Source organism: Seriola aureovittata, chromosome 23 (assembly GCF_021018895.1).
Source record: "Seriola aureovittata isolate HTS-2021-v1 ecotype China chromosome 23, ASM2101889v1, whole genome shotgun sequence".
NCBI classification, from domain to species: domain Eukaryota; kingdom Metazoa; phylum Chordata; class Actinopteri; order Carangiformes; family Carangidae; genus Seriola; species Seriola aureovittata.
The window spans coordinates 13,139,484-13,155,164 of record NC_079386.1 but is presented as its reverse complement, the minus strand read 5'-3'; the positions used below and the strand labels follow the sequence as shown (position 1 = coordinate 13,155,164).

The 15,681-nt window shown below is 40.9% G+C and overlaps 1 protein-coding gene across 1 annotated transcript in view; it reads right to left on the bottom strand.

Moving 5' to 3' along the window:
- Positions 1–15,681, bottom strand: part of poln (polymerase (DNA directed) nu) — a 51,911-nt gene that overhangs the window by 36,032 nt on the left and 198 nt on the right. The window contains exons 2-17 of the mRNA XM_056368657.1: positions 15,044–15,134; positions 14,301–14,669; positions 12,770–14,064; positions 11,361–11,479; positions 8,500–9,312; positions 8,023–8,192; positions 7,760–7,872; positions 7,200–7,336; positions 6,789–6,857; positions 6,638–6,698; positions 6,175–6,239; positions 2,404–2,487; positions 2,088–2,183; positions 1,571–1,627; positions 1,394–1,450; positions 60–125 (exon numbers count right to left, since the gene is read on the bottom strand). Of these exons, the coding sequence (XP_056224632.1) occupies positions 60–125; positions 1,394–1,450; positions 1,571–1,627; positions 2,088–2,183; positions 2,404–2,487; positions 6,175–6,239; positions 6,638–6,698; positions 6,789–6,857; positions 7,200–7,336; positions 7,760–7,872; positions 8,023–8,192; positions 8,500–9,312; positions 11,361–11,479; positions 12,770–14,064; positions 14,301–14,669; positions 15,044–15,134 (3,662 nt within the window). The remainder of the gene's footprint in view (positions 1–59; positions 126–1,393; positions 1,451–1,570; positions 1,628–2,087; positions 2,184–2,403; positions 2,488–6,174; positions 6,240–6,637; positions 6,699–6,788; positions 6,858–7,199; positions 7,337–7,759; positions 7,873–8,022; positions 8,193–8,499; positions 9,313–11,360; positions 11,480–12,769; positions 14,065–14,300; positions 14,670–15,043; positions 15,135–15,681) is intronic.

The following is a 15,681-nucleotide window of genomic DNA, read 5'->3' as shown; positions in this document are numbered from 1 at the left end:
TTAAAAAACAAAGAAATTAAGGGAGGTTGATTTGTAGGGATAGTACAGTCTATACTTACTGGGTGTTTTGCAGAGATTCTCCCAGTCACAACACTTGTCTGGTACCATGTCGAGGAAATGTAGTTCTGATGAATTGTTGAGAGACAGACATAAATAAATCAGATACAGAAGTCAATTGACATATCCAACATGTTACCACAGCAACATTTACTGGCAAAAATTAACAATTTTTCCAACCACAATTTTCTTCATAGAATATAAATGTTTCAGTGAGTCAGCTTTGTGATCAGTAATGTTTACATGTAGCTGATTCCCATCCAGTGCAGCCTGGATCCTGATTTCCATCATCTCCCCGAATCTGCTTTTGGACCAACAGGCACAAACAGTGCCATGTGACTGCCTGATACCCACTTTGATCAAACTGTTTATAGTCTGTGGTGCCAGTGATGTTGGCGCAATAAGCAATGGCAATAATAAGCAATAATGCAACAACACAACTGTGCTCAGGGCTGCTGTTACAGTATGTGATGTAACCCCAACATATGGTTGCAGCCAAACTTATTAACCTGACAAAATAGGAAACTATGGTCAACAGTGGCTTACGCCCTGCTGTAGCAAACAAACTTGACTCTGGGCTAAAGGTTTCTTTGGATGATTGCAGTGTAAACAGTTAATTATAATCTACTCTACTACTACTAATAACAGCCTAGTAACCTTAATCACGTGACAAAATCATTTTATATACAATAACACCCAAATTACCACCAGAAATTTCATATTTGTTTTTGTCAAAAGCACCCTGCTCTAGCTAGGACTTTGGCTTGCACTGTCCAAAAGACCACCAAATGAATCACCACTATCAGAAGCCAAACAGCTCTAGAGATAGCCAGGCAGACTCATTTGCAGAGTTGAGTAAGCACAGATTGACAAACACAAGCTGCTGCATCCATACAGAGTCAGACGAAGCTCACATGGAGGGACAATCAGACATGGAGCTGCATCTTTGCTCAGCCAGTTCAACACAGCAAGATGGGTTTGTCTAGTAGCATACAAATACTGCTCTGAAGCATTAATGCAAAACTAAACTGTGAAGTGAAGAAAAACAAAAGCTGTGGGATCTTGTTCTAGTCCATGTAGCCTGCAGCAAACTCTCAACTTTTAGTTTCACCCTCTTGTTTTTGCAGTTCCAGCCTCAAGGAGAGAAAAACTAGAGAAACACATATCCCAAAGTGAGCAGAAGAAGAGTTAAGAGTTGTGAAATAGCCTGTTTATTAGACTTGTAAGTCTGTCTGTAAGAAATCCTTTTTGGTGAATGTGCGTGCCAAGAATATGTTTACATTTTAGGTATTCCATTGACAGTTATATAACTGCCTGAAACCAGCTGTAGGCTCACCTTGCTCATCATGCATGAGAGAATCCCATCAACAAAAGTGGACTTGATCTTGTGAACCTGCGAGTAACAATAAAGACATTTTACTGTACAAACAAGGGGAGCAGTTTGAGAGAGCTACTGCTTGAATGAGCAAAGCAAACCCTTTTTTTAAACAATGTTTGACACAACATGACTGACCTGTCTGTACTCTAGAATGATCTTTGGTAGAGGGTGCAGGTCCTGAAGCTGCAACAACTACAACAAATAATACAGAGGAGAGAAAGGATGAGAAGAAATTGTTTATCAAAGAGCTCAATAGCAATTTTGAACAAAGATCCAAGCAATTTTGTTTATGGCAAATCTGCTGTATTGTTTTGTCCTTTTCCCTTTATGTGAAGTTTTGCTAATGTTCGATTGAAACTGCAACTACAGAATAAGTTGGCAAGATGCCTGTCTACCTATTGATTTGTACATACTTACTGTACTCGGCAACTGTTTACCAAATACTAAAAAGCACAGCAATGTGCCAGTATGTGAATTGAGTGTGCATGTGTGATTGTGTATTTATGTGTATGCCTGTGGATTCATCTGTGTGAATGTGTCAGTGCACATACTGAAACTTAAAAGAAGACTGAGCAGGTTTTCTTAGACTCAACGAGATTTGAGGATCAAATTAACATGTCTGTGTGTTTATGTGTTTGTGTGTGTGGCGTACTGCGGCTTCTGATGTTGACTGCTGCTGTTTGTTGATGGTCTTGGGAAGTTTCTTCTTCTCGCAGCGCTCATGGAGGCGCAGCTTCTCAAACAGAATCTTCAAACATTGCAAATCCACATTATCCACAAATCCATGACATTGAAACATACACACAACATAGAAAAACACACAGATAGAAACATGTGCAGGAATAGAGTACATATATACTGCATATAAACACACACAAACACATAATAACACATTGGAAACATTTCATGCATTTTCACACAGAAACTGGTGAGGTCCTTGCAATATTAAAATTCAGGATCTCACACACTGTTCGTAGCTGAGTGTTGCTGGTGACCAGGAATATTTGCCCTGCTGCTCGGTGGGCCTCCTGCTCCAACTGCTTCATCTTAGTCTGGTAGAGACAGAGACAGAGACAGACAGTGTAAGGAGTAAATCAGACTGGGCCTATGTAGATTTTTTTTTTTTTTTTTTTACATGAACCAAAAGGCCTACTTAGCCTATCAGTACTTACTGATTGTTAAAAGGTCAAAGTCAGACTATTAACATCATTCAGTTACTCAACCAATGTGCTATGTGCTGTACAAAGTGCATGTAACAACAAATACTAATTAGAACTTGTTGAACCAGAGAAGTACATTCTACTATGCCTCTATCAATGAGTCAAAAATATGTGTGTGGTTATGTAACATTTGTGGCTAATGTTCTACACAATTCACAAAAAACAATCACCTGGGCCGTATAGTACATGTGAAGCTTGTTTTACAATGACAACAGTAGTTCATCTTTACAGTAAAGTCAGAGTACATGTGTAGATTCAAGGAGTTTAATTACAAAATGCTATTATTAATGATACTTTCTGACATTAACATAATACTAATTTATTCATTTCGAAAAATATGGCTGAATGATTGCACTGCACTTTTTTCTACGTCTAGTTTTTGCAAAATATGTCAAAAGTTTTTTTGTCATGTCATGTTTTTACTTTCAGGCCAGGTGCTGTTTATCAAAAGCAAGGAACACTTAATTCCATAAAAACATTTTATATCTTTGTCAGACTTTTTCCAGATTAGCAGCTCTATCCCTCAGTGGGTATAAAGCCAATTAAAATGTAAGGAGACAGCAGAGTATTTACGCCAATTTGATGGGATAACACAGTTCAGCAGCCGAGTGACTGTTGGTTTGGCAAAAACTTTTCAAGACAAGTAAAGTGTCAAACACATTTTGCAGACCTGAGCATGAACCCTGCAGTAAAGCTGTGGAGGTTATTTGAGGCCAGAACTGTTAATATGTGTAAGACAGAATTTGTCTCATTTCTCCGTCCCTTCAATGGCCGAAGGCAAAGCACTCTGTTAATCTGTCTAATGCACACATCAGTCACACAGCAAGCGCATTAAGCTTACACACAAACGAAAAATGGCATTAGCTCAAACTAAGCTGAAACACACACCCATATATACATATAAATGCGACAGCATAAAGATACATACAACTACAGAAGTACACACTTTCAATCAGACATACTGAATCTTTAAGAACCAGCAAGGCAGACAGGGTTTAATGACTGCTGTGATAATCCAGTGAAAATATGGAAAAAATTTTGTTTTTCAGGACAGACAGCATGATAACCACAGCAAGAAAGAGGACGAAAAATGGTTGTAGGAGAGAGAGGGAAAGAGAAAGTACGATCAAAAGAAAGGTAGTGAGAAAAAAGAGGCTATGATGAATAATAGGAAGAAAAGAGAGAAGGGACTTGGGAAGGGAAAAGGGGAAGGAAGCAACGAAAGTAAAGGCACTTGATGAAAGTGGAAGGCCAAAAGCCTATGTCCCAGAGAGACAAAGATAATGATGAAAAGTAAATAAGGAAGATGAAGAAAAGTGAATGAGGGGAAAAGGGGAGCGAGTGACAGTTAAACAGATTCCTGCCCATACAATATTGAGTCCAAACATTGGTTTTATTGGGGGTTCTTTTGTTTACGATTGGGGTGACACTCACACACCAGCAGCTCATTTCAAGTCTAACTGAAGCAGAGAACACTTTTAACAACTTGAAAGTTGAACAAGAGAGCGAGGGGAGAGACACAGGGACGAGAATAGAAAAACAAAAGGGAGGGGAGAGGTTGAGGTGGGGTGATGAAATAAGAGACAACAGACAGAAAGAGGAACAGATTGACAGAGTGGGTAACATAGTCAAGGACATAGAAAATTTGTGAGTGAAATGGTTGTAAAACATTGAAATGTGACAGTGGCTAGATGGGAAGAGGATGAGAGGAAAAAACAAAAATGGTGTGAAAAGGAGATGAGGAGTGAGTGAACAGCAGCAGGGAAGGCTGGGGCTAGACCTTGATAGAAAATGGCATTTTCAACAAACAGAAATCAGTCAGACAAGTGAGACAGTTAGACAGACAGAATTTGACAGCATGATGGGCAGAAGCGGGAGAGACGACAGTGGCAGAAAGAGCAATAAAGGAGAGGAGGGTCGAGACAGAAAGACAAACACAGGGATGGATTTAAAGAGACAGAGAGAGAGAGAGAGAGAGAGAGAGAGAGAGAGAGAGAAGAGGAAAAAGTCTAGGATCTGGCAGACAACTTCCAAAATATTTTCTCTCTCTCTCACTCAGCGCCCAGAGCAGGCTCCAGACTGCCTCATCAATATTGGATGCTAGCCCCTTAGTACTATGTCTGACACAGAACCACACACACACACAGAGCGGGTATGGCAGGGAGCTAATATTGCAAGACAATATTTTGGATCATCGCATTAGGATTAGTCATTGCATCATTTCAGTTTGATTCTGACATGATAGATGCCTAATCTAATCTGATCTGAATAGTGATGCCTGGAAAACACAGACAGAAGGTGAAAAAGGGTTTATTAAGTGGCGTCTGTCCGGCTGATTTTTGATAATACTGGCTGAAAAGACGAGAGAGCATGTGAGCATGTTTGTAAGATGCAGCCTGACTGACAGGAGGGATCCTCTGCTTGGTGTTCAGACAGGTGAACTTGACAGCGCAGATAAAAAGAAATCCAACACGACAGAGTGGGGACATGCGTGGCTGCGCTAACAGGCACATATTATAAAAGCACAAGCACACACACACATACAACTCTGCAGCAGTCTGCAAAAACTTCACTGCCTCAGTATGTGTGTATGTTGGCAGAGGCAGACAGCGATGCTCCTTCCTGCAGCACAGCCTCTTGAAGGAAAAAGACATCCATCCTATTTATAGTAACACGACAAGATACCAAGACTCTCTCCACAACAACACCCCTGCTGGCTCTTGCAAGAGTTGGAAGTGGGTTTAAAAGTGTGTGTCTCTATGACTGCCCGCAAAACTGATTACAAACATGTGTGTATTTCTGAGCATGCGTGTGTCGACAACATCTGTGCGTCTGTCTTTGTGTGTCCATGATCACTCTCAAATGCAGTCTCTAGAATTGGCTTTTATCTGCATGTAAACAGGACAGGTCCCCAGAGGACGTCCACCCACCACCTCACTAATCCTACCCAGAAGAAGAAAAAGAGAAATTCTATTTCTTTTTCCTTCTCGCGCTCTTTTTCCTGAGGACTCTCCAGTTTTTCACATCCTCCTACTCTTTTGCTACGTGCTTTCTTCGAGTAGAAAATTCTGACTGTCTCAAGATCAGTTTATGCCTACAGTTTTTTTTATGTTTCTTATTAAAAAAAAAGAAAGAAATATACATAGAATACTGTTGCGAACACTAGCTAAAGCATTGACCCACTTTAATCTCAGACCTGTGCTGCTGCAGTATTTCACTTAAAACAAGGCAGCCAATTCGATCTAAATTAAATTACGTAAAGTTAACCTATCTTTAATCACACTGAACAGAGTTTATATATGTATACACTGCTCATGTTCCACTGTTGTGTTCTGGTGGGAAATTAACATTAACCACGGGGCATGTGCTGATAATTCCTGGCTGTGGGAGATAAGTTTGTCTACCGCGCCAGCAGCCATATGAAAATATATGCTCTATTTATTAATAACACTGATCCATTGGCCATAGTATTCAAATTACCACAAGGGTTTGTTTTTCTGCACTGATGTGCTGTCTTACCCCCAGCAGGTCTGAAGTTCTCTTAAGAGCCTCTTTGTCTACATGGATGTGATGGCTCTCCATGGCTGAAACAACACAGACAAAACCAGCAGTGAACTACTGAGAATAGAGTTAACGACAGAAACCTGGTTTGAATGTTAACATGAAAGAACATAGTGACATCAAAGTGAAAACGGGAAGCAGCAATCTTCTTCAAATTTATAGTTGACTTAGAGCATTGTCAGTAATCTTATATCATCTCTCAGCCACAGCTTCAACTAACACAGCGACTCAAATTCATATGGTATAAATATCAAGTATAAATGGAGGATATAATCAGCCAATGCTGCATGCTTATCTGTCCTTACACAAATCAGTCACGGCTGGTACTTTATTTAATTAATCAGGGACATTCAAGGATTTTTTTTCCCCCACCACAAATGCACCGAATCAGGGTTGAAATGGAGAATTAAGTGGTCCTCACCTGCCAGGACAGGAATCATATTCAGCTCCATGTCTGAGTAAAGCTCCCACAGCCCCTTGCTCTGGACACACAAACAGTGAGTAAAGCAGTCTGTGTCAACTGAATGTACTGGTGCGTGTGAGTGAGTGGGTTTGTAGGTGCATTTGCTAACCTGTAGTTTAGAGCATAGCTCCATATTCAGCCAGTAAAGTGAAGAGAGACCAGAGATGACCTGAGAAACCTGAGAGAGACAGATAGACAAACATGGAGAAAGAGAGTAGACGAGGAGTAACATATGGTACTGAGTTTGCTTTCTAGAAGAAGATTTTGTAGAATTACATCTTTCTTGTTTTCAGGGATGAACAGGTGGTCCAGGTACTTGGGAGTTGATGTTTAAATGGAGTATGAACTATCTTAAAGGGCTCTCTATCCTTCCAAGGACAGATTTCTGAACATTTACAGCCACTGTCTATTCTATTCTGTCTATATAGAGGGGAAGTATTGACTTAAGTCCACCATGGTGTCCTTCAAGACACAGAAATCAACAATTTACTGGGATCAAAAAATTCACATTTTAACTAACCTTCTTGGTGCCCAGGGCAGGTGTTGTACTGGGTCTTTTGTAGTGTTTATTGAGAAGATCCTGGTAGCAAGAGAAGGGATGTACAGGATCTAGTAGCCACCCTGACACCTGTGGGTCCTGGATACGACAGCCTAACACTGGACAGAGAGGAAAGCTCTTTATGAATTTAAACAGTATTCAAAGATCTGTACAATACAGTGATTAAAATGTTTGCTGCAGGAGTATTCAGCCACTCCTGCAGCAATCAGACACTTGGTCAGTGAATGTTTCGATTCTCATTTTCTCCTGTGAAAACTTGTCATTACTGAAATCCATTGTCATCAAAATAATTCAAGCTTTAGCTGCTGCTGTTTGTGGAAACTGCCAAACTTCTTTTGAATAATGTTTTATTTTTACACCAATCCTTTGTGCTTTGGATGATTATACTCAGTGGAATAAAGAAATACTGAGAAGAAACCACAAACATTTAACAGCCACCTTTCAATCCGAAGAACTAGATCTGCATGACTGTATGTACGTGTTAGTACGTGTTCATGTGCATGTTTGTATGTGTGTTATGCCTTGTTTCCAGTCGAGGTCTCGTTTGTGAAACTGCAGAGCCGTACGTAGCAAATCCTTGGCTTTATAGCACACCACCAGTTGAGATCTTGATAGTACCTGTAGCAGCATATCTCTACAGGACATACACCCACACACACGCATTATACATAACATGCATAAGTCTTTTTGATAGATGCATAAGCACAAATGGACGTACACTAATCATCATATTCACTATCACATCTCTCTCATTCTCAAACAACAAACATATACACTTGCACACCTAGTAAAGAGTTCCTGGCTCTGATGTGTGTGTTGTTGGGCCCATGCAGGTGTCCGCTCTAGTTTTAAATAGACCAGACTGTCGTTTGGCCCAAGAGAGTCCTCTGGTGTGCTGCCATCAAGATCGTTCTTCATCAGTACGAGGAGGCCACACACTGGCAGAGTGAGCTTCTATATCAAGGATCAGAGCAAACAGTTAATGAAGCAGTAATGCGGGAGAGAAGAACAGATTACACTAATCTTACCACAGCTGGGAAAGTAAAGTGATCCTTGATTAACTAGCATGTTGTACAAGTTTTAAATGCAACTCAGTCAATTTGAAATAAGAACCTGACCGACAGTGTATTGCTAATGTTACCTAGAGCCTTGTGTTCATATATGCTATAAGCATTATAAATTCTACTCTCTTATTCTTGTGACAGCTCCTTGGTTATAATTTCCAGATGATACTGGCCTCCTGTCCCCCAGCTCTGCTCACCTGTTCTGGGTCTAACTGAGTGGTTCCGTCCTGATACACCATGGTTAGCACCAGTGTCTTGGCCTGCCCAGCTTTTTCAAGCATCTTCATCTTCTCATCAGAGTTCAGCTTCCCAGAATCCTTTACTCTGGGGTCTGACGTCAGGGTTTCAGTCAGATATCCAGCTGTGGATTGGGGCTTACCAGTTTTGGCCAATTCATGGAATGTTTTTGACCCATCTGTGTCATGGTCAGGCCCAGATTTGGCCTGCTTGTGCTTGAGTGTTTTGCATGTCACAGAGTGTGGGGTCTTTTTGGAAACTATCCTGGTGGATTCATGGCACCTTTCTTCCATTTTACTACGCCTTTGTTTGGTTTGCTTCAGGACATATGGATGCGTACGAACCCCTAACATGACTCTTGTTTCATTTGAAGGCATGGCTTTAGTCTGTGGTTCTGGGAGTACGGCTGCATGTTCAGGGACAGAGGTTTTGGGGATACTCTTTCTGACTCCTCCTTCCCTTGCCTTTTCTTGTGAGGAACGAGGTGGTTCCCATTTTGGAGGACGCTTGGTTAGGCAGATTTTGGGAGGACAGTTATCACTTTGTTGCTGAAGTGCTTCATGCTTCCTCTTCAGGGGGAGGGAGGAAATCTGAGGAGGTTGATGTGAATGAGTTTGGAAAGTAGGTACGCAGCAGTTTTCCAGTTTTTTGTTTGGTTTTGAGGAAGATGAAGCCAAGTCCTTGCATGTGGAGGAGTTTTGTCCAGTAGCTAAAGTGCTTGCTGGGGCCAGTACGGTCCTTGAGCTGCTCCCGCTGATGCTTCCATTAGCAGTCTATGCAACAGAAAAGGTGAACAGTATGCAGTCAGACAGGGACAAGGGAAACAGAGAGAAAATGACAGGCGAGAATAAACTCATTCTGCAGCACCAGAAGGCACTTGAAAATATACTCTCACCTTCCATAATGGTTTTGTTACATACAGAATCAAAACATAACAAATAACAAATCAGTTTAGAAAATTTGGTTAAATTAAATAATATATTTCAGCTGCACATACTTAGCTTTAACACACGGAGGGATGCAAGCCTAAATTAATCATTCCCATCCAAATTTAAAGCTGGTTACATAAAGCTGAATTGGTGAATGAGAGCTGAGAAAGTAAACAGGTGAGCAGGTGGTCGAGCAAGAAAGATGAAATAAAAAGGGAAGACAAAAGAGCAGAAAAAAGGATGTGATGAGAGAAGTGATGCACCTACTCAGCCTTCAGCGCTGTGTCCCAGACAAAAACATAGACAGTCAAGACACTGTTCGTCTGACAAGTCTGCCTGAAGCTGGGACAGGATCAGACAAACACAAACTCACTCACTCAACAGTCACGCGCACTCATTCGTGCTTATCTATTTTTCATGAAAAATAAAAAACACTGACAATGAATATTTGACACAACCCAATTGGATTTGAAAGGGTTCAATGAACAGATTACATGTATGGGACAGTGTATGAATACATGAATGTACATGGCCTGTACATATATGTATGTAATGTAATACTTAATGTCACAACGTGGGTATGGTACTGTGTAAAGAGATGTTATGATCTCATAGAGGTCAGTAGAGAATTGGACATGTGAGAAAAAAGGTGTGGTGGTAGTAAAGGTGAGAAAGAACAAGATGACAGAAATTTGAGTCCTACCTTTGAAAAGCATACCTCACCTTCCTGTAACCTTTCAAGCATCTTAAAAACATATCCATTATTCATAACCATAAGTCCCATCTCTATTTATGTAAAAGTACGCACACATGCACTTGGGTTCTTTGAAATCAAGGTAAGAAATGTGAGGCTGGGTATTCTTGGGATTTTCAAAGACCATGTGTGAGTTTTATGTATGTGCACAACCCCTATATGGTTGTTGGCAGTGAGGTCTGTAGTTAGGAATTCCTGTGATTCAGCTCCCTGAGGAGTGTCTTCCTCATTTCCCTGTAAACACAACCCCTTTTCCTGCTGACAAAGTCATCAACCCCCCCAGGGTGCTGTGCTACAGGATATAGATAGAAAACCAAGGCAGGCCACGGCCCATAGCCCAGCACTGGGTGCAGGAGAGTGAGAAAGTGAATGAGGGAAGAAAGTCACAGAATGGATTGATGTGTTTGAATCCGATTGTAGCAATACAGTAAAGTCCTGCACCTCTTTCTATCTCTCTTCTTCTCCTCCATCTTTCACCCTCCACCACTTTTGTCCCCTTCAGCTCTTTCACTGCTTCTCTCCCACTCTTCCACCTCTCCACCTTCCTTCCTCTCTTTCACTTTAGTCTCTTTGCTGTGACTGACTACTGTGTCTTTTGTGACTCTGTGAATTTTTTTTTTTACTTTACGACTCAGTGGGGAGCTATCACTTGTCAGCGTGCTGCAATACTGCAGACGGCACGCCTTTCCACACAAGCCAGATTGATTTCTATGTGCATCGGGGAAATACAAGCCTAATCCTTTGGAAAGCAGCTATTTAAATTTCAGGACTTTTTGGTGTGTTGGGGCTATACACGCCGATGCCCCCGCATACAGGGATTACTGGGGTAGAGTGGGAGACAGATAAAAACAGGAAAAAATAAAGACATCAGTATTTCTGCATAAAAAGTAAAGTAAACAAATCTCAGCAAGTGAGGTACACTTTTCCCCAATTAAAGTAGTAAAAAAAGGGGACTTACAGAACCAATAAAACTTTGAATTTGACTAGATCTTTGCGTCGTGTTCTCGCCCCATCTTGCCGACATTATGTACTCAAATAGGGCATAAAAGTTATAAAACAGTCTTAAAATATATCTGAGGCAATCAACACTGCTTTAAGTAAAGTCATTAAGTTGTAACCTTGTGCCACAAAGACTCACTTGTACATTGTCATGCTGCTGGTGGTTCCCACAGAGACATGGCACTTTGAATCCTGACTCGTTTGCCCTGCACTCCTGGGACAACGTTGCCGTGGGACACCTTACTCTGCCTGAGTCCTCTGGAAGGGAGGAGGTAAGACCATTTCTATTTGCTCATCACTTTTCAGACACATTCTCAATCATGTGTTTGAGTAAGCACGTGTGGGCGCTCAACGCAGTGTGTGCGTGAGACCTCAGTGTGTGACAGGACAAGGTCAGCCAACTCTATAAATCCTGGCTAAGATCAAACTGACGTTTTGTTACGACACAACTTGTGCGTGTGTTGCTGAGTATGTGTTTGTAGATGTGTATGTGTCCGAGTTGACTCAGCATGGTCTCAGCAGCCAGACTCAAGCTCCCTCCTGCGGCTGTAAGGTGAGCAGGCACACAGCACCTCTTGTCAGTGCTGAGTCTCTTCAGCACTGCTCTGTCATCGCTACCACTCCAATAAAAAAGAAAGATGGCTGAGAGCTATTAGCAAGAGTTTGGCACAACTTGAAATGCTTTAGCACCCCCTAGTACTGTTTTGCCTAAACTAGCATCAAAAACAGTCCAAACAATTTTAATTTGAGTCAAAAAATAAAAGAACATTTATTTCCTGGGTTAAACAAGAGCACTTTTAAACACTTCATTTGTACTCCAACTACAAATGAAATTCCAAATTTCAATTTAGGATTGTATACATTTGATGGCGAGTGTAGCTTTATAAACTTTTAGGCTGTATTGGTATATTTTCAGGGCCCACATTCGTAACCTAAAACACCACAGACTCCTCATTAATGTAATACAGCACCAAGAATCTGACTTTGACCATAAGGGTAGTAATTAGTAATCCTTTGAGTCCATCAACCATTTAAATTGTAGAATTCATACTGCTCGAGTAGTTTAAACAGACCCTGTGGTTTAATGAGTTCTTGTGTGACTAGTTGACCATACAAATGGATACTGGCATGTTTTGCTGGAGTGCAAGTACTCCTGCAGTTGGTTATAGCATTCACATAGAAAAGTATTCTAACACTCTCTAGTGGTTATTAGTTGAACTACATATTAGTCAAGAAATCAAGTAATAAAAAGGTGGCATTCATTATAAAACTGGAGAGTCATGCTGATATCTTTATGAATATTTGTTTGACTATGACTATTTATTTTGGTAACATTCTAAAAGCCTTAACTGATTCTACCCCCTCTCACCCCTCAATTACTCTCTGCTATCATAATATTTTAAATTGGTGAACTGAAATTTAAACAACTTGTAAACTAATGACAGTGATGAGGGTGAATAGAATATAAATACTACAGACACAATTTCAAAATAATCACCTAATAGAAACTAAGATTATGTGTCACGGCATCACGAATAATGCATTTACCTGTAGATGTACTCTCATTTTGACTGTCCACAGGTGGCATCACTGACTCATCTCTGTCTATCGCCCCCTTTCCTGGCTCAGTGTCTCTTCTAGGTACCTCTTCGACTTCTGCATAATCTGTCTCACACTGCCAGTTTCTTTGCTGGACATCATAACAATGGGGCTGTTCAGTCTCCATCTCATCTTCAGTGCCTGCCTTTGTCCTGCTCTCTGTTTCCACTTCAAATCCAACCTCTATTACATCCACCCTTGCCTCTGTGGTTCTGCCCAGGATTAATTTGGAGGACTCGCACTGCACCAGTGCTCCCTCTGTGTGGTGCTTCTCTGCTCTTTCAGTCACAGTCTGACCCAAGACTGGAGGGGTTTCAGCTTGGCATGGGCTCACCTTGTGGTTTCCTCTTTCTAAAGATACCGAGATATTTTTCGGACTGCTGGTATGATATCCCACTGATATCTTTTTATTCTCAGAGCCAAATGGATGCTCAACATCTTTAACTTCAGGTGTCTTAAGTCTATACTGAGGCTTATTATCTTTTATCTGCCCAGACTTTGCACCCTCAGAATAACAATGGAGGCTTTTGTCCCCATTACTTGCTGTAGATGCCAAGTCCAAATTCCTCGGCAAACTAGTGATCTCATTGGATTCCAGCAGTAGAAATCCTTCCATTTCACTAAGTGGTCCTGACTTATTTGGCAGGGTTTCATCCCTTTGTCCTGTGTCTTTGTACTTAACTCCATTTGCTCCATTGTGTATTTCATACTCTCTGTCTGACACTTGTCCTGCACCTGCCTCAGTGATATTTTCTGAATCCACTATCAGCTCCACCTCTTCCTCCTCATCTAGATGTCTCATCCACTTAGGTGAATGTGCATCACAGCTTGTCTCCTGTCTTGTTGCAAAACCACTGGGAGGTAAATGTATCTTTCCGGTTCTGATTGTTTCAGACTCTGATTGCTGATATAATATGCCCTCATCTTCTCCTCTGGGGGCCTCTTCAGTGGGGTCAGACAGAGGTTGCTTCCACTTTTGTCGACTGTCTGAAGCTCCAGGGTCTTCTAGATCATTTCTGAGGATATTCCAACCCTTTGTATCTTTCTTTTCTTTCAGTTCAACTGATGTGCCTTTATCCGTCTCAACACTTATTTTAAGGCAGGATGAGACTGGATGACAAGTCAAACCAGGCTTGTCTTTATGAGTATTTGGGTGTTCCACTGTGGGGAAGAATACCTCATCAGGACTCTCTTCATCTGGACAAAGACTGAGGATGAAAGAAGGCCTGATTTCTTCAGTGGAGCTATGAGAGAGAAAAGAAAATGAGCATGTAAATTTTAAAATCTCTGCTTTTCAACCAGCAGCAGAAGAGTGTCAATGCTAAACTTTGTGTCAAAGTTATACAGTATATGAATACCTTAAAGGGCAAATGCAAAGCAGAGTTAATATTTATGCCCTTCTGTTAATATCTGGGGACATTTTCAGAGGACATTAAATACTCTACCTTATAATGCTATGCATATTTCCTTTGCTACTTACTTTCTACACTGATATTCAGGCAGTCTCTCGGGTATTTGGAGGGACAGGGTGTATTTGTCTCTATAGGAGACGCATGCTGCCATCTCAGAAACCTCATGCTGCCAGAATGACAGAGACTGGCTGGACTGGTAAGCAGGGGGTTCGGAGCACTTTCTGTGGGAATAAGTCTGTAAGCACTGATAATAGGCTTCACTCTGAGACGTCTGCCTTTGGCGCGAGGAACCCCAGCAGGAGGAGGAACAGGAGGAGGTCTGGGATAACAGGGAGCTTTCTGGTGTCTGCGAGTACTGATAGTAGGCTGGGGTCTGAGAGCTCTGTCCCATGTTGGAGGAGTCATGGTGAGAGGTGAAAAATGAGGACACCTGGGGCCTGGACCATGGCCGGAACCGTAGCATTGGGAGAGGGATTTATTTTACTTTTTGTGTTTTACACTTGCATTAATTGCATTCAGGATTTGGATTTGTTATTGTATTTGCATATAAATGCATCACATTTATATCCTTTAATAGGAAAATGTATTAACTGTGTCTATTTTAGAACAATCTAACTACTACAAAGACTATGATTTAAAATTCAGTGACATCCTCTTGCCTTGTATTATACTAATTATTAACTGCCAGTGTTTGCTGTGTCACTGTGCAGGCAAAAATGTAAGTGTAAAATGTAGTAATGTGAATGCAATGACAAAGTGGATACTCTAACTGAACACAAGTGCGTGACATGACAACTGTGCATAGACTTACCGATCTGTGTGTTCGTCTTTTCTCTCCTCCTGACTCATGCTCCTGCTGCCCTGAGCCCAAGGCTCCCTCTGGCTGCCATAATACCTCACCACTACCACATAAACAAGGAAAAAAACAAAACTAAAGGGAAGAACTATTAAAGTATTAAATAAGTTATATAAAATGTCTAATTGAGCAGCTCTGACCAGTTAATTCTACATCATGTCTTGTTTTATACTTTCTACAAACAGTAAATGTCCACAAAGTGAGGTGACAAATTATCTAATACATAGGTTCTGTCAAGCAGCACAGTATGCTGTTGTGATTTATAAAGTATGCATGTTCCATCACAGTTTTTTTGTCAAATAATGGAACTCCACAACTCAGAAAACTCAAAATAACACACATTAGCCCAGAGCAACAATTGTCACAAATATTTTACAATCATCAACCCAAATATTACTCGGCTAAAACATTGTTTCCTACTGGTTTCAAAAATGCCAATCAAAGAATTAAATTTGAATAAAGTAGAAAATATCAATTACAAAAGAGCTGAAATGTCTGATGATGGCGAACTGCGGACACGGATCGAAATGAAAAAACAAATATTGTGAACATCAGTTAAGCAAATTACAAGAAACCAGTTCATTTGAGGCTTT